This window comes from Perissodus microlepis, chromosome 2 (assembly GCF_051167445.1).
Source record: "Perissodus microlepis isolate ML-2025 ecotype Zambia chromosome 2, ASM5116744v1, whole genome shotgun sequence".
Lineage (NCBI taxonomy): Eukaryota > Metazoa > Chordata > Actinopteri > Cichliformes > Cichlidae > Perissodus > Perissodus microlepis.
The window spans coordinates 14,231,766-14,250,371 of record NC_140462.1 but is presented as its reverse complement, the minus strand read 5'-3'; the positions used below and the strand labels follow the sequence as shown (position 1 = coordinate 14,250,371).

At 40.3% G+C, this 18,606-nt stretch overlaps 1 protein-coding gene across 1 annotated transcript; it reads right to left on the bottom strand.

The window, feature by feature from the left end:
• Window positions 1–248: 248 nt before the first annotated feature.
• On the bottom strand, window positions 249–16,977 carry LOC146392480 (MORC family CW-type zinc finger protein 3). The gene is made up of 18 exons (XM_084948407.1): window positions 16,760–16,977; window positions 15,665–15,838; window positions 15,458–15,530; window positions 14,310–14,442; window positions 13,852–14,072; window positions 13,410–13,557; window positions 12,434–12,587; window positions 11,744–11,872; window positions 10,230–10,349; window positions 10,032–10,135; window positions 9,678–9,806; window positions 6,981–7,097; window positions 5,076–5,153; window positions 3,722–3,758; window positions 3,291–3,619; window positions 2,521–3,025; window positions 1,572–1,735; window positions 249–1,203 (listed from the first exon to the last, which is right to left on the bottom strand). Exons 2-18 carry the CDS (start codon window positions 15,764–15,766, stop codon window positions 1,047–1,049), a joined length of 2,700 nt encoding a protein of 899 aa, XP_084804533.1. The 5' UTR covers window positions 15,767–15,838; window positions 16,760–16,977; the 3' UTR covers window positions 249–1,046.
• Window positions 16,978–18,606: the final 1,629 nt, after the last annotated feature.

Below are 18,606 nucleotides of genomic sequence, written 5' to 3'. Positions count from 1 at the left end.
ATTCACTCTGCACAGATGCCACTTAGTTTCAATACAAGATATTAAAAGATTCAATTACTGTATGCCCTGGATGGTCGATACTTAACCAACCAAGCAAAGAATTTTCCACCTTCCTCTCCAAAGGTGTCTTTGAGAGGCTTTACTGTCACCTTGTGGTCAAAAAGAATAAGTACTGAAAACCTTCCCATTTTAAATCCCACTATTGAACCCATGAGTAGCTTAAAAACAGAGATGCAGTGAGCAATAACTGGTTTCAATATTTTAATGCAAACATAACAAATCCTGTTTAGAAAACAGCAACCGAGTGTGTACAGCAACTTAAATAGCTAATTAAAAAAGAACAACAAAAGCAGCAGAACAATGAAAAGCAACAGTTAAAATTAATGAACTGAGACAAAAAAAACTCATATTTTCTAACTGACATCATGACCAACATGCTCATGTTTCTTAAAGATTATACTGCACAAGTATTCAAAACGATGTGACAACCGTTTGCCATATGTACAAGACAGCTTCACAAGTACGAGTAGTCAGACTTGGTGACTTGACCCTGACAGTTAGCTACAAGAATTTAAGTTACAACTTTTTTTCTCTTTATAAAAACGGTTTGCAAACTAGTACTTAGCATTTCTCCTGTCTCTTTTTCCCAGCCTCTTGCTCAACAAGAACTCTTGGCACTCGCAGCTTGATACAGTAATCAGTGCAGGGCAATTTTTTATACACCTGAACTGTAATTTTGTAAATTGCAGGACACTGAGGTAAAGTAATTCGATACGTGTCTTTTATTTTAACACTGCAAACTGATTACCACACGGAACACAAATATTACCAGGTTTTATAATCTTCATTATTATACACGTAATCCACATGCAGCACCAGGAATATGAAAAACATGGGAATGACATTACTCTCCAAATCAACAGAAAGAGAATTATTAACATATGCATACTGTATGCTGAAGTAACAAATGGTTTAATTGATCCAAACACAACTGTGTAAGTATGTGTAACACAACGAATAATAATTGACTTCTGCTGGACTGCTGATCATAGCTTCAGGGAGTTGACCTCTATGATCTGCTGCAGGATGTTGTCTACATCATTGGTCTCCAGGCTGATGCCGGCCAGGTCCAGCTGGGGCAGGAGGGCCGTGAGAAGCACTACCACGTTGTGGCGGATGTCATGCAGGTTCTCCTGCACAGACCTGAGCGTACAACAGATTTGTCACTACAGCAAGAAACCCAAACAGCTCAGATTTCACTTCTTGTTCGAAGAAAATCTTTTCTGGGAGAACTGAGCTTTTGTATCGTGTATAAATAGGTGTAAAAGGCTACAAGTGAGATGTTTACGCGGTGTTCCTTTATCACTTTGTTAAAACCTGTTAAAACCTGTAAAGTTGAAGTGAAATAAATCGCAGTCTTGACTGATACTCGATCTATTTATCTACACGTACCTTGTGCAGATGAAGGTAAATATAAATTAAGCATTAGGATTTCAAATTAGAACAATATCAATATATAGCTTGGGATCCCTGTCTACACAGCTGCATGTGGACGTCTGTATAACACTCACCTGTTGTCTTCATGGGCCTCAGTGTCACTGAGTCTTGTTCTTGTCTGGCTGTCAGTCTTTTCCTTCCTGGCTCTGCTCAGTTCCGGCTGGTTGTTGGACTCACTCACAGCTTTTAACCCGTGAAGTTCTGCAGCCTGAATCAGGCCAGAGGATGAAGTAGAGCACTGATAGACAGCAGGAGATAATTAAAGATTATTTCATTTAAATCAGATTCAAGTGGTTTAAAATAAATCACATTACACTGCAGTATTTATCATTCTTCTTCATAATTCACTCTTTTGTGCTTGATTTGTTCATATGATTACAAAACACTCAACTACTTATTAAGATGATCAAACCTTATACTTGGGATTACCTTAGATTAATATATTTTTGTAGCTAAATTCAGCTCTGCAAGTCAAATCAAATTTCACTTTTTTAAATTTAAAGCTCCAATCACAAAAAAGTCACTTCAAGGTGCTTAATATTGTAAGGTAAAAAGACCCTACAACATCAGAAAAAATGACGTCATCATACGATGCTCTATGAGCAAGGGCTTGGCGACAGTGCCAAGGGAAAAACTCCCCTTTAACAGGAAGAAACCTCCTGCAGAATCAGGCTCAGGGAGCGGCAGCTATTCGCTGTGACCGGATGGTAGTGAGAGGAAAGAAAAGGGAGACGAGAGAGAGAGACGGGACAAAAGGAAACTATGGAAGAAACTCTATATTGTTGAAAATATATGCTTTAAATCAATTTATTCAGGCCACTTTAACCAGAAAGAATTATTATTACATGTCCTTCAAGTGTTTAATAACTACTAAAAGTAAATATCAAAAGAGGCTCATTACAAGAAGGAATGATGAGAATCAAAAGAAAATCATGATAGAGTAAATGTGATTACATTAAACTTTAGTCTAACCAACATTTAAATAAACTAAAAAGGCAAAAATGGTTATAAATGGTTTCTGACCTCAGCCATGTCCGTCTGACAGCCGACCTCTTTGCGTCCCGATGGTTTCTCCAGCGTCTGCGTTGGACTTTTTTCGTCGCTGTCATCATTTGTCATCGTTCCTTGAGTTGTCTTTGTGATTTCCAGACCTAGAAGGCTGCGGAGCTTCTCAGCCTCTTTCTCCAACCCAACCAGTCTCTGCAATTTAGCCTCCCGGTTAACCCCTTCGGTGGGCAGCACCCTGCTCTGCTGCCCTTCTGTTCGGCTCAGCGGGGGCACTATCACAGTCTGTGTGGAGGGGAGTGAGTGCTGCCACGTGTTGCCGGTGTGGGTTTGCGGTGGGTTTGTGTCTGAGTTCTCTACCCGGCTGCTGGCGTCCTTTTTGTTTTTTTCTGGGGATAATGTCTTGACTATATCACTTTGTTTCCCAGAATGCAACTCCTTATCCGTAACTGCTGAATCGGACTGGTGAAGCTTCCAAAGGTACCGCTTCTTTTTAACAACGTAAAATAGTGAATCTGACATCCTTTTGGGGTTACAAAAAAGCAGGGTTAATCGGTTAATACAAGGTATTAAACACTGATATATCTATCTATACACACACACACACACACATATATATATACGTGTATATATATATATATATATATATATATATATATATATATATACGTATATATATATATATATATACTATATCCAACCATTATCTAAAGCACAAGTTTGCATCAATACACTTGGATTAGACTGGAATTAGATTCTCTTTTTTATTCGATTCAATCTTTCCCCACCTTAAAGTTTCTAAGTGCTCCTCCTCTTCTGTCTCCATGTCTGCGTTTTCCGTTTTGTCGCTCTCTTCATCCTGAAGCCTCTTGTCACTTATCTCATTTTCCTCGGGCGACGCTCCTTTTGCAATTTTATTCTTCTTTTTAGTGACCGTGTCTCTTCCAGCGGCCTCCTCCTGCGTTTGCGTGTCCGTGTCCGACTGTGACTCCGCATCGTCATTCGCGAAAGTGTCATTTAGATCTGTGAGTTCATCTGCGTTTTCCACTTTGGTGGGCTTAGATGAACTCCGTAAGACGATTTGATGTTTAGACACTTGTTCCTCTACCTCAGACACCTGCAATGAAAACAGCAGAACGCACCTGTGAGATACAGTACGGGACCTTTACTGTCGGTGAGAAAAACACAACAAAGATAAGAAACAAACAAATTTACATACCTCTAATGATTTTCGCTTTGTGCCTCTGGAGTACTCTCTGCAAGATAAAAACACGGATAATCACGTTATGCTCTGGTTTATCGTCAGTAAATATAATTTTCTCTGCTGGAACTAACTAACTAACTGAACCTATGAAGGCTATTCGGGGATTGCGCAAACAAGCTATTCTGCTTAGTAAATCTGAGCCCTAATCAGACATGATGAATCAAGTTGTCTGTAAGACTTTGCTGTTATTTGGTGATTTAAGGATTGTTTTTGTGTGACTCCTGCGTGCACTGGATTTTCTGAATACGATGCCGTGCAGCGGTGATTAAAACTAAACGTAAAACAATATCTTGGGCAGCTTTGTGTGCATAGTGGTGGTTTTAAATAGGCTTTGGGCTGGAAACCATCAGTATCTGGTAACACTGGGGTACACCCTCGACTGGTTGTCAGTCTGCAGGGCTAACGCAGAGACCCGAACAACCGTTCACACCTACAGCCAATTTAGAATCACCTTAGCAAAGAATATCTTTGGACTGTGGGAGGAAGTCCGAGTAACCATGCACCGAAAAACAAAACATGTTAACTTTCCAGAGTAATGCTGTAAGTAAATGCCACACAAATCCCCAGGGCTGTAAAACAATCAGTTTCTTGGTGTAAGTTCAATAGAATATTTCTCAGTTATTTAGTTATAAAACAAAAATTATGCTGCAACAAGCAAGACCTGAAACTAGGTATCGAGACCGTAAAGTCATCTGGAAAGTGTTTACTAAATTCATTAAGTAACTAAGCAGTAGGGTTGTTTTTGTCACAGACCATCAGGTTTCTTTTTGTTACATAAGTAGTCGCCCCCTGTCGTCCATTAGGAAGATTTCAGGTTCAAGTCACATCCCTCTTTTACATACAGTCTATGGGCAGACCACAGTCACTTTAGTCTCTGCATCACTCACTAACTGCTGTCAGTGAGCGGTTTATAACCTTGTGGTTTATCTTAGTACATTTGTATCTAACAGATTTCTGTCAAAAGTTGCCAAATTTAAGCAAATTAGATGTTACCCTTTCTGCTGACTTCTGCTTAAGTGTCTAAATAACAGACCTAAAGCGTTTTGTGTACTGATGAGCAACACAGAACCATATTTTAAAGAGCTAATTGATTCTTATCAGTTAGAGGATACCATAAGTAAACTTTTCTCAGACACGCTTAGAGTCACATGGACAACCGCCGGAAATAAGTGCATGAAACCACAAAACGGCATGTGAACCCACAAGAGCAAGCAGGCATGCAGAAAGAGCTGCAGTGCGATATATCTGTCCATGTACGAATTTTCACATACAGTCAAAGTTTCAGAGGTGTAAAGAAATGGGAATTTACAGTTTCTTGTGGCTTTTCTGATAGCTCGGTGTTAACAGCTCCTCATGTTCTTCTGTTTCCTCTGGTGACGAGCAGCTTCTGTAAAGACAAAGAGACTTGTGCTTACTTTCAATTCAGTCAGCAGTGGCTTTGGCGAAAATGTAAAATGACGTTTTGCATCATACAAGCCATTAGAAATATCTGTCTTTTTTAAGAAAAGCAGGGAAATAAAAAGTAAACAAGGGAGAAAATGAATGCAAAGGACACGCAGGGCTCAGAAAGGGCTCGTGGTCGATCTATTAACCACAGAGAGCGCTAAAATATGACCATGCAGAGTTAAAGGATTAAAGACATAGACTAAAAAAAGGAAATGATGACTACTGATGCTGAAGAGGCTAAAATATCTTGACCTCTAGTCCACAGAATAGCTCAAGAAAAAAATATAGGTCTTCCTGCCTGCTAAAATTCAGTGTCTCCACTCTGTGCTCTGACTTCATTAAGATAATACTAAAATTTGAAGTCTTAATTTTAGCAAGATTAGAACATGCTTGTTAAGTTACCTGGTAGCTGATTAGCTTCACTTGATAAAATGACGAGTATATCAGAGGAAGAGCTAAGGTTCAGCTATCAATTTTGTCTCTGGAATAACCAGAGTGAACTATGTCTGGACTCACTCCATGACAAAGAGACCATGGATTATGGTGTTCACAGGTGGCATTGCGGTGTGCAGTGAGAGCAGGTGGAAGCGAGCCTGGAGTGGTGGAGGTATGCTCTGAGAGAGGGGGAATGAAGGCCAGCAGAAGCGACAAAATGTGTGTGAATGAGAGGGAGACAAGTGGAAAGGCGAACACACACACAAGCGAGGGGAAGAAGAGAGTGCAGCCAGGGTGGAGTGACTGAAAACAAATGTCAGAGGTGATTCGAAACAGAAGAATAGCATCTAGAGCGAAAAATAAGGTTTACAAGATGGTATCACATATGGTTTGCAGAAGCTCTGAGCTGAAAATATTACGATTTTCATTGTAAATGATCAGAATGGACCAAATTAGAAATGAATATATCAGCTCAAGATGTGCAGCTTGGAGACAAAGTTAGTCTACGTCCACATTAGCCTGGATAAATTTCAAAACAGCGTTTTCCGCGTCCACACTATCGTTTTCAGAGAGTTGTGGGTCCACATTGAAATGACAGAAAACGGCCGCATGTGCATGCGTGAAATGCAAGACGATTCGGCCTGCCTCATTTCTGTCTCCCATTTATTTACTTTCCGGCTTTTTTAAATGGACTAATAATGAGGTGGAGTTGTTGCTGCGAGTAACACAAAAGTACAAAGTTGCAAAAGCGAGTGAGAATTAAAGAATTTGAAGAAAAGCTATCTGGAGCATGTACAAACTGATATTAACTGATGTCAAAATTGAGAGCAAACAAAACAACTGCTGTTTAATGCCCTCCGCTGTCTTAGTTGAATTGGTCACATGACTGCATCACGTGACTAAAATGTGTCATCGTTTTCAAAAAGTCTCCGGGTTCGCTGTCCACACTGTGACGCGAAAACAGCGTTTTAAAATGTATCCGTTTTGGAGAGTGTTTTCAAAAAAAAAAAAAAAAAAAAAAAAAAAAAAAAATATATATATATATATATATATATATGCTAGCGTGACAGAGGAGGATGTTAGGAGTTAGGGTTATGTGGAAGCCGATGATCTGCTGTGGCGGCCCAGCAATGGAGCAGCCGAAAGAAGAATAAGAAGAATAGACTGATAAATGCTGCCTGACACAAATAATTAGGTTTTCCAGCAGTGTAATGTTGCTCCTGAAAACAGTGTTGTTGAACATGATCCAGCTTTTGCATTCATTATGTAATTGTGCTTCTTACTCAAGACAGTGGTGCAGTTAAAATCAGGAGAAATAATATGAAATACCCGCCTGTAACGTGAATTTGGGTTCTGGCTGCAGGTCCAGCTCTCAGGAGCAATTCTGTAAAAGCCGTCAGGGATGCTTCGCCACTTGAGACACTCTTCACACTGTAACCACATGGGACCCCTGTAAATACAACAGCTGTCAGTAAGATAAAGTTGGCAATAAAGATATACTTAACTATTTTTATCTCAGTAAGTCTAGACTTGTGCTATCTATCTATCTATCTATCTATAAACTTTTGGCTTAACGGATCATATAGATGATATTTTTATGTTCCTTGTCTCTGTAATTTTACCCCAGAGGCTGAGTCTCAGTCCTCTGGTTTAATATAGATATGATATTAAGACTTTGATAAATAGCCAAGTTCTAACATGCACTGACCTGCGGCTGAACTGAACTTTGGAATGAGGATATGTTATTAGCACTCTACATTTTGGTCATGAAAAAACCTGAAAACTGTGGGAAACCCTTCCGAGTTGAACAGCACGTTTCCTCAAAACACTGTGCGACGATGTGGAACAGAGGGGCTTTGAAGTACACAGATCTTATTTGATGGGTGAGTGAGGAGTGTTCGATTATCAGCAGTGACATGTTTGTAAACCACCTGTATAGAAAAGCAGTGCACTAATAATATTGGGGCCACTGAACGCAGTGTAAGGGTTTATTGAGGTTTTTTTTATTACTTCCTCCTTTGATAGTACTATTTACCATGTGTCTAGCTTTGGCATCCGTTACTTTTTTATTCCTCTAGCTGTCTACTCCAACCTAGTTATTTATACTTGTCACCCAACCTTTATTTACCTTTCCTACCTTTCTGAGTTCTATATTTAGACTTTCTGTTTGAACTGCACTTAATACTCGGCACGTATTTAGAGTCAGATGAACTGGATGAGTGTTCACTGTTTGCACTACAGCTATATCAGGTCTGGGTCTATACTCATTACACCAGTGATGGACTGGCTTTTCTAGTCTTACTGACCACTCCAAGTGCTCTAGACTACAAGTCAAAACACACCATACAGTACCTTAGTCCATACACTTCAAGCCCTTCACATCTCACGTCCATGGCCTGTTTCAAGTCACCAGTTAGCCTAACATGCTATCTTTGGTTTGTCGGAGGAAGTAGCCAGAGGGCGCTCACACGAGCACATGAGGAACATGAAAACTCCACACAGGGTTCAAACCAGGAACTTTCTTGTCGTTGGGCGACAGGGTTAACCACTACAACACCACGCAGTTTTGTTTTTTAGAACTAGAAATAAAATTTAAAGCTGAATTTTAAAAAAAGGCTTATGCTGTATGTGAGAAATGGCCCAAGGGTAGGGCTGCACGATTTTGCATAAAATGAGAATCACGATTTTTTGGCTTAGAATTGAGATCACGATTCTCTCACGATTTTCTTTTCCAATATAAATATTTATTGCACTTATTAACTGCACATCAACTTCGTAACAGTTGAGACTGAACATAAAAACAATAAATAAACATAAAAACAACAAATGTCTCACGTTTTGTGGTTGCTGCAAAATGTTGTACTGCTTGAAATTCCGTCTCCACCGTTGCTCGACACTGCGTGTATAGAGCAGGTAGTGCAACAATAGAAAAATAGTTGCGGGACGGCACCGTGTAGCGTTTGTCTAGGATGCTGATCATTTTCCTAAATCCCTCGTTTTGCACAGTGTTGATGGGAGCCATATCTTTGGTCAGGTGATAAGTAATAGCCTCCGTAATTTCTTTGTGCCTGCGGAAGTTTGACGTGTATAGGGAAGCGCTGTATAAGGTTCCCGTTATTGATGTTTGGGTGGCTGACCGGGACGGATTTTCTCCTGTCACTTTCTCGTCATCCCTGACGTGCTCTCCGTTGTTTTTTCCCTGCTAATTTTAGCATCACACGGCACAGCTTCTGTATCACGTGGTATAAGGCTCCGCCCTTGTCATTTGTTGAGCAGGAAGAGTGAGCGCTTGTTTTCATGCAGATTACGTCCCGGATCAAAATGCGGTACAATCGTCGTCTTTTTTTTTTTTTTTTTTTTTAAATCGTTGTCATTTGGAAATGAGATCGCACATAAGTATGAATCGAGATCGCGATTTTCTAACGATTAATCGTGCAGCCCTACCCAAGGGCACAGCCAGCCTATTGCATAATGACCACTTCAATTGATCTCTGTACAGCTGCAGCAGCCTTTGTGTGAGAACAGCAACAATGAATACCACCTGATGATACAAAGCAATGATGGACATGTAAGAGAACACTGAGGCCTCACCCCTCATAATGGCAACATCACTGAGTAAAAAACACCTTAGTTAGCCAACAGACTCCACGTTAATAGGCCTATAAAACTTTGTAATGGCAACTTTAGAAATTATTATTAGTCTACAATGATGTCAGCTTGTAACAGTGTTATAAACAAGCATTTTTTTCTATATATTTATAGCTTGATAAAATGACAAATAACCATAGCTTATTTATCAGCTTTCATACTGTAAACCTGTATTCAGAGCCTCAACATACAATGTTTATGCAATGTATTATTTGTTTATAATTTGTAATGTGAAAGCATCACACATAACTTACAATAAAGTATTAACGTTCTAATAATGCAGCTAATTTAACAGCAACTATTTCCACTGTCTGACCTCACTGTTTTTCAAAATCTGGCCCTGACTTCATCTGTGTAAAAAAAAAAAACAGTTAACACTTACTCATCGACATCCTCCTGGACCGCCTTCTCATTTTTGTCTAGAGCCTGAAACTCTCGCTCTCTGGCCTTCTTCTCTGTCACCTCCTTCCAGTAGTCGTTGAGTTTTAGGCCCAAAGCTCCGAGGGTCAGTCTTGGGAGTAAAAAGAGGAAACAACTGTAAATGTGTTTAAAATAAGACAATGACAGAAAAAGAAATTAAACGTCAGTGACTGAAGATTACACGATCAAATTACCGCGTTCGCTCTTAACTTTGTACATACAGGATGAAACTATTTGTTCCAACTCAACAGCTCATATTCACAAACAAAACAATCAAACAAAAAAAGCAACTATCTGATTTATTACTGTTTGTTACCTGTACTCTTTGGTGTACTCAAAGTCTTGCTTGTTATGAGCAGGTTTCAGAAAATTGCACTCAATGACGCCAATGACGCCAATGCCCGCTCTTAGGCCCGAAGTCTGAAGGAAATTTAAGAGTGACATTTATTAAGCAGAGGCAGGTACCCAGGGTAGCCCCACAATATTTGTAACATACAACATTATTTTACTTTACCTTTAGCTGGCAGCCCACTTTCTCATACGCCTTAATGAGACGATTCTTGTGGTACATCATAATCCCATAGTGATCCTTGTTTTTTGGGTTAAGTCCAAAGGTCACCTTCACTTTGTCTTTCTGACAAAAACCAGTTAAGAAAACTGACAAAGTTTAGAATAATGATGCAATTTTCATATAATTAAAGGGATGTTACTAATGTAATTGTTTTAACAGAAAAACATGGAAAAAATGTAACATTGTTCATGCAATTATTATTAATGACTTTATTATTAATTATCCGGTCATTAAGTGATGACGTGACAAATCCTACTTCCGGGCCTAAAGTAGTCTGCGTTTAATATGGCTTTTGTGTTGTTAACATGTTTAATGTTTTGTATTTTCTTCTATTTAATCTCAAAAAGCTCCTAAAACAGTCAGTGATCACTGTTGACCTCCCTCGGCTGTTATTACCGCTAATCATTTATTTAAGCTCAGTTTTCAAAACCTTAGGATTATCTCAGTTGTTCTCCTGGCTGAAGTTTGGTCCTTTTACAGCATCCTGCCATGCGATTACATTTGTTCCTGACCACCGAGAACACTCACGTTAACTTTTATCGAGTGGAAAAAAAGTTAGCTTGTTTATATTATGCTAACATAGCTGTGTCGCTAGCGGTCACGTAGCACATCATTATATACCAGCTAGCCAAACTTCAGTAACCCTACAAACGTCACTGCTGTTTAGTTTTCTGTCTTCATTTATGTTGGAAGTGATAACAGAGCTGTACGTTTTAATTTGTTTCCAAAACCCCGCAGTCAGGACATGCTATATTGTATTTAGATAGAAGCTAGCGAGCTAACTTCCTGCTAACTTCTAACTCCGTTAAATGTCCTAAATTCCGTTTTCATGGATGCCTGGCTGTTCAACTCAATTGTTACACCTGGTAGAGCAGAATGCTGATCATTTTATTAAAGATGAAAGACTTTAGACAGTTTTTCAACTCTCAGTAATGCCATAGTGATCGTTTGATATATGGACCTGCAGCGGAGTTTAGGCCCAGACACGGCTAGTGACGTCAGACTTAACGACCGGATAGTAGAGTATAATTCAGAATTTTCATAAATCTTATCCTACCCATGAGGTCTGGTTTGTTGCATGCATTCATATATTAGATAGGCAAACAGATAAAGTTCAGATTAAAAATTCAGTTTTGTGGGCGCTGAACCGATCACTGGCACGATAACACAAAACCCCAGTTTCAAAATCTCAGTTCTCTAGAAGACATGAAAAGATTAAAAAAAAAAAAAAAAAACTAGATATGAGACCGCATGAACTGGCACTGTGAAGCTTGTTTGGATTTTCCCTTCATGAACATCTGTTAAGCACCAAAAGTGTGTGTGTGTGTGTGTTTTTAAACTTTTTTACCAGACCCCAGTAAAGTAACACAGATGCTTCATCTCCAACAGTCACACGAATCCCACTTCCTGTTTACACTTGAATTTGGCTGTTACACACACACATAGCGTAAGGATACACTGAAGTGGGGTTTGTAGACGTCATGCTCAATGTGTATCAGCCTCTTCGCTACCAGTTTGGCCTGAATCTTCTTCCCCCTCAGTATGATCTGTGTCCTCGGCTTCAGGTACAGGATACTGAGGTAGGCCTGTGATAAACATGCAAGCAAATAAAACGGAGAAGGTGAAAAAAAAAGAAAATAAGCGAGGCTTAAAACTGAAAACGCTAAATATGAAATACTCTTTTGTTGGTTGAAATCCACTCGTGAACGCACATTTTTCACCAGCGGGTTTATTTTTTAATCTTGAAACATGAAAAAAATATGATTTACAAACAAAAAGTGAACTCTTAGAATTTGCGAATTATCATTTAAAACCTGCAAAAAAACAACTTTTTAATGAAACTGGGGCAGTGTTACTACAAAACCACAAGGTTGACAGTTTGTCTACAGTAGTGTGGAGGTACTCAGTGTCTGCCAAAAAGTGGAAGACACTTTTACACCCAGCCCCCAACACACACAGCACTTGTATGGCTAAACCCACACGTAAACCACAACCACTACACCCTGAATTTTTCTCTAACCCTGATCACAACCTTTAACACTAAAATCCTCCTAAACAGGTTCCCAAGCCCTGACAAATATTAATATTATGGACCACAGAGGCTCTAACATAATAACAGATGGTAAAGTGTTTTTTTACCCACTCACCCTGAGACTGTAATGCATGTCTGGGATGTTCTGCTCAGTTCTCAAGGATCCGCTATTCTTCAGCCCCTTCTTCAACTCTTCGATCTGAATCTCAGGCAAACGAATGTCATTTGGATCGGTCTCAAAGTCGAGCTCCATCTTACCGTCTTTAGCTCTTCGGGATAGCACGAAAGAAAGCAGCTGTTAGAACATGTAATTGTGTTTCACTGCACACGCTGTAATGGCTGTCTAGAAAGCTCCGCAGATGGCTTTGCAAGACATTTCATTAATTGGGAACGATTTGCAACACAAAGTTTCTGTATGGCTTCACCTCCTGTGTCTAATTACTATGATTTGAATCACAGGGCAATACTTGAAATGCTGGATGATTATACTCATTGCGGTGACCCCTCTCTCTCCAGCATGAAGAGGAAGTGAAATAGGAGGTATGAGAAACCTGACCTGGTTCTTTTTGGCACTTTACAAGAACCTGACTTCAGTCAACCATTTATCTCTAAGAAATTTAGTTGAAGGGGGAAAAGAGAAAATTCAAAACTTCAATTTAGGAGGTTCTCTGTTCTCCATTTGAATGTGGGTCACTTTGCATAGATTTGCCTAGAACCATGCTTACACAAATACTACATATGTGTTTTTGTACCCACTTGCCTCCCTCTGATACTGACTGTGCTTGCACACTCCTCAGTGTCATGTGGTATTTTCAACCAATGGTCACAACACGCCAACTTGGAAACTCTAACCGAGATGTTTTGACTTGACTGACACTAAAGAAACAGTGTAATAAGGTCTGCGCTAATCTGCTTTGTTGTACAGAGTTCGACAAAATGATTGACATCATGACGGTTATCTAACAAGATTACAGATTTCACACATTTGGCTTTATCAAACTGCTAGTGGTGGAAGGGAGATGTTTATCGTGTGGAACACTCTTATCTTATCATGTTTCAACTTTAATGTAACACGAACATGTGATTCTGACCTGCGGATGTTCCAGATTAATATCTTGGTGCCTTTTTTGGAGGGAATTGAGTCAAAATGTGAATGTATCTGCTCCAGGGATTTGACGATCGAGTGGTCGAGGACGGCCGTCAGACTGGCCTGTGAATCCTCGGTCACAACTAATAACTGTAACACCGAATTAAGGTCAGAACATAAGGGAGCATGTATGGTAATAAACACATATACATAATATATTTGTTTCCTGTTATCTGCCTTAAACTTGGCCTGCCTATTTTAATTCATGTCACCCCTTGCCCACCGCCCCCACCCACACACCCTGTGCCATTCAAATGATCTCATCAGTTCTCCAACTAAAAAAAATCAGGAAGTCATACTGATGTAGAACGTCTACGCATCAGCAAATTCACACAGTAAACCTAATATTGTATCCTAATATTTCCCAGTCCCTTTGTGAAGGATATTGGTTTGCTGGTTGAAAGGGACAATGGGGACGATGACAGCCTGGGCTTTAATGCTTTCCAGGTAGGTCTGCGACAGCATCCCCACAGTCTGACAGCCGCCGTTCTTGGTGAAGATGAGCGCGTCACGCCCCAAGCGCATGGAGCCCGACTTAAAGCCGTTCCCGTAAACCCCGATGGCCTGCTGACTGGCCCTACCCGAGCCCTTCTCTGTAAAACCAAAGCTGGACACAAAAGCGAGCAAGTGTTAATTATCGAACACTGAGAAGCAAGCTGAGAAGACGAAACTAGCCTAATGTGTGAATGTGACACAAAGTGGCACATGTGGGGCCACAGTTGGAAACTGTGCGTGTGTGTCTGTGGGTTAAATTCAGAAAAGAGGAACGCAATCGGTACGCAGCACTACTGTGTCTTTCTATGTTTCTTTTTTTCCTTGTGTGTGAACTTCACACGTGTCTCACCTGAGCATCTTGTGCAGTTTGTTGGGGGTCATGCCGCTGCCATTATCGATGAAAGACAGACAGAGGTGATCCGTTTCATGAACTACATCTATCCAGAACTGTTTAGCGGACACACCGGGGTCTGAGGCATTGTCTAGAAGACGACAGACAGAAAATTGGAAATAAGAAAAACAAGAGAAGCACATGGGATGGCTAGTTTCTTTAATGCCTTCCTTATATTTCTTTACAACGTGAACTTCCTGCAGGCATAGTCAAAGTGATGCTGCACATTATAGATCCGAGAAGGAGACTCATGCTGCAGGAACAAATCATTAGATCTACAACTCCACTGCTGATCTCTGGACGCTTCTGCATGTGCTGTAATCTATACTTCAATGTGGGGCACAGCCACCAATTGCGTCACACCATGATCAACAAACGTCGAACATATGGAGTTTGGAACTTTCTGCAGGGTTATTGCGAATTACTGCGCGCTTATTCCAAGAAGCACGTGGCTCCCTTTGTTGTTTCTAAACTTTAGCCTCTACTTTCACGTGGGACAGTGGTGCGAATGCATTTCTACAGCGCACTCCCTTCGCTGTTCCGGTTTAAAAAAAAAGCCTCAGCAGCCAACAGACGGTCAGCACGTCTGAACCAATGAGAGCGCACAATGTTGACAGCCCAGACACGATCCATTTATGTCACATGAAGGCGCAAATAAGCTACTGCTGCATATTTACCAATAAGTTTTATATGCATTTTGTCTAAAATAATCCAAACTGATTCTGTAAATGATCACGAGAAGTAAGAGTACCGACACTGCAGAAAACCTCACTGCAGTTGAGCAGTTACTAATATCTCAGCACTATGATTTCAAACTGCAGAGCGTTAAAGGAACGAGCTCCTCTATCCTTACTTTACGACGGGATTATTACCACAACACAGCGTCTGCAGCTGTCAGCACACGTCTTTAGCCGTGTGAGCGCAAACTCGTGAAAGAGGAAGTCCGTTCGGTCCATTTTAGCACCAACACAAATGTCTGCTCAACACGCCGACTTTGTGCGCGACAGCGGAAGAGAGGTGCGAAAGAAACCATGAAAAGCTGCATCAACAGGTGCACGGGACTGTGGAGCGTTTCTGTATTATGCCTGAAATTTCTTATTGTCTACCTATTAATTCTGCCACAGCGCTGAAAGGCCAGGTATGACTTGTGGAGTTGCTGTTCAGGAAGGAAGGACTCATCTGGAAATGAAAAAAAGAATTTAAAAAATAAGTTAAACTTTCACTTGCTCTTTTTTGTGAGCCGCTGTAGCGAACGTTTTCTAAAGTGTCGAAACAAATACGAATCCTCTACAGCAAATATCTGAAATACTTACAGAACTCAGGCGAATCCCATGCTCACTTAACCTCGCCATGTTTTGCGTCTGAATATTTTGCTTCTCGTCGTGTGAGCTCTCCGTGCGCAGGTACGTAGCCATACATACAGAGCAGTGGGCGCGTCCTCGGGGCCTGTGTCAAAGGAAGTCAGCCGAAGTCGCGCTTCGAGCAGTCTGAAAGAGACACAGCTGAGGTATTTCTTTCTGCAGATCTTATGTTAATATGACGTTTTACCAAGTTCTTGCATTTATTACCAAGTTGATTTATTGTTACTTTGTTATAACGCGTGTTTGAAATGGGCTGTTTTTTTCATTCAAAAATTATAATAATTCAGTTGCAGAATCAGCTAAATGCTTACAGTAAATGGCCGCTGTATTAGGCACACCTCCTTAACTACTCATTAAAACAGATCTGACATGCTGAAGGTTCAAATCGGGCATCAAAATAGGGAAGAGACCTGATCTAAGTGACTTTGAATGTGGGTTGGTGCCATATTGGCTGGTCTGAATATCTGAGGTTGTACTGAGAATTTCCCATACAACTTTTTCTTTACTGAACGTTTACTGAATGGTCTGAAAAGGGGGGGAAAAAAATCTGTGTTCAGCAATTTTCTGCTGCTCACAGCGGTTCAAGTGTCTTGTTGATGCCAGAGGAGAGTGGCCGTGCTGACAGGAAGGCACAATGCAGACAATCCAAATAATCACTTGTTACAACAAAGGTATGAAGAAGAGCACATGGAACCTTAAAGGAGATCGACTGCAGCAGCAGAAGACCACACCGGGTGCCACTCCTGTCAGCTAAGTGCAGCGCCATGGTTAGCTGATACTAACAGGAAACTGAAGCTGCAGTTCACACCTGCTCACCAGAATTGGACAACGGAAGATTGGAAAAACATTGACCTGTCTGGTGAGTCTCGATTTGTGCTGCAAAGTTCAGTAGTTATTTGGTGTAAGCTATGTGAAAGCATGAATCCGTGCTGTATCCTGTCAATGTTTCAGATAGGTGGAGGTGGTGTAATGGTGTGAGGGATATTTTTTGGCACACTCTGGCCTCCTTAGTACTAGTTTAGCATTGTTCAAAACACCACAGCCTACCTGAGAATTGGTGCTGACTATGTCCATCCCTTTATGACCACAGCGTATCCATCTTCTGATGGCTGCTTCCAACAGGATAACGCGCCATGTTACAAAGCTCAAATCATCTCAAACTGGTTTCTTGAACACAGGTTTGTCGTTAGCCATGGGCGTTCGGGGCTCTACTTCCAGATGTTTTTTCAGTACCCTCCCGGCTGAAAGAAATGTTTATTAGAGGAAACCTGTATTTAGGTATGTGTTTGCCACAATTTATCTGGGGCGAAGCCCCACTCCCATCTCTGTCCGACCAATCACAGCAGAGCATTCCTCCTTTAGGTCCAACGTCAGCACCTGTTAGCTGTCACTGCTGATTGGTCTGGATCTGACAAACTGGTGGTTGCTAACCAGCTAAAGCACTTCAGCAGAAGAAGCTTTTTTTAGAAAAAAAAAGACAAAGTGAGGGGGAGGCACAGGTGGAAGGAGCTGCTTCCTGTTGCTACTGTAGCAGACAAAGGGCATGAAATGGCCACTGCATTAGATACAAACTCGGGGGGGTGAATTGGTAAAGTGCTTCTGGCACGTTCATTGCTACAAGTCAAGGTTGCCATCTGTTTCTCACACACTGAGTCAACGATTCACACATATTCCTCACACTCTGTCTGACCTTCATTTTCTCACGTAGGCCTAATCTGAAAATAAATAAATAAATAAAATAAAATAATTTATCATAACAAAGTTATTTAGACCATCAAGAGAAACCTGAGAAAAATACAAATAAATCTATTGATTCTTAAAATCATTCATGCTGCTCAAAGTAATGCCAGGCCTAAACAGCAGCACTTTCTCCTCTCAACTTGCGCATGCAGTTGACAATGAGTAACCATGGCTACAGTGAGTAACCCTGGTGACAGGGAGATGCTCTGTACTTCGCTCTGAAACACTCATTCCCATTCCCAATAAAAGAGCTCAGGTTATTATGGCCATTTAAAATGAAGAATGCACGTCAGTGCTGAAACCTTGTAAAAATATACTGTGTATGTATGTAGTCAGTTATGTTTTTTCTATAGGAATCATATCAGAGAGGCACAGAAATGAACTCTTCATTTGAGTGCATTTGTGTAATTTACTGTTCCAAGATATGCATGTCTTTGTATATGAAGTCTGCCATAAACAAGATGACTTAGGTCTGTGTAGAATGTTAGGTCCCACATTCACTGTGGATTCATATATGAAATAAAGCAAATGCAGAAAAATAGAGAGCGATGACAAAAATAGCATGAATGAGGCGTGATTGTTAAAACACTGTGTGCCTGTAAACACAGACGTCATTAGGTGATGAGGGCACAGAATGCCATAGAAATAAACATCCTGCAGAACACTGAGTGATGCACGTTGTGTCTGCCCGCATTAACCCCTTAAGGCCTAGAGTATCATATTTGATACATGGCTTTTGTCAGTTTTGGAGACTTCTGCATCATCAGTGTGATTTTTTCCCCCTAGTTAAATTACACTGTACATTTTTAACAAATAAAAAAAAACCTCACCATGTTTTGGTGAGGTTTTTTTCCCCACAATCCTGATCATGATAAGCAGAAGATAATGGATGTATGGATATAGAAAATACAATAAAAATTAAAAACTCATATATGCAAATGAATATTTAATTCAAAAAAATCAAAAAACACATGATTTGGGCTATAAATCATAATTCATAAATATTGTAACTGTCACTTAGTAGTGACTTGGATAACTATTTAGCTTTTGATGACAAGAAAATTTGCATATTCTGCATGTTGATATTTGTTGAATGATAAATACAGTGTTTGAGTCCACATATAAACTAAGTTTATACATAACGAGTTAATAAC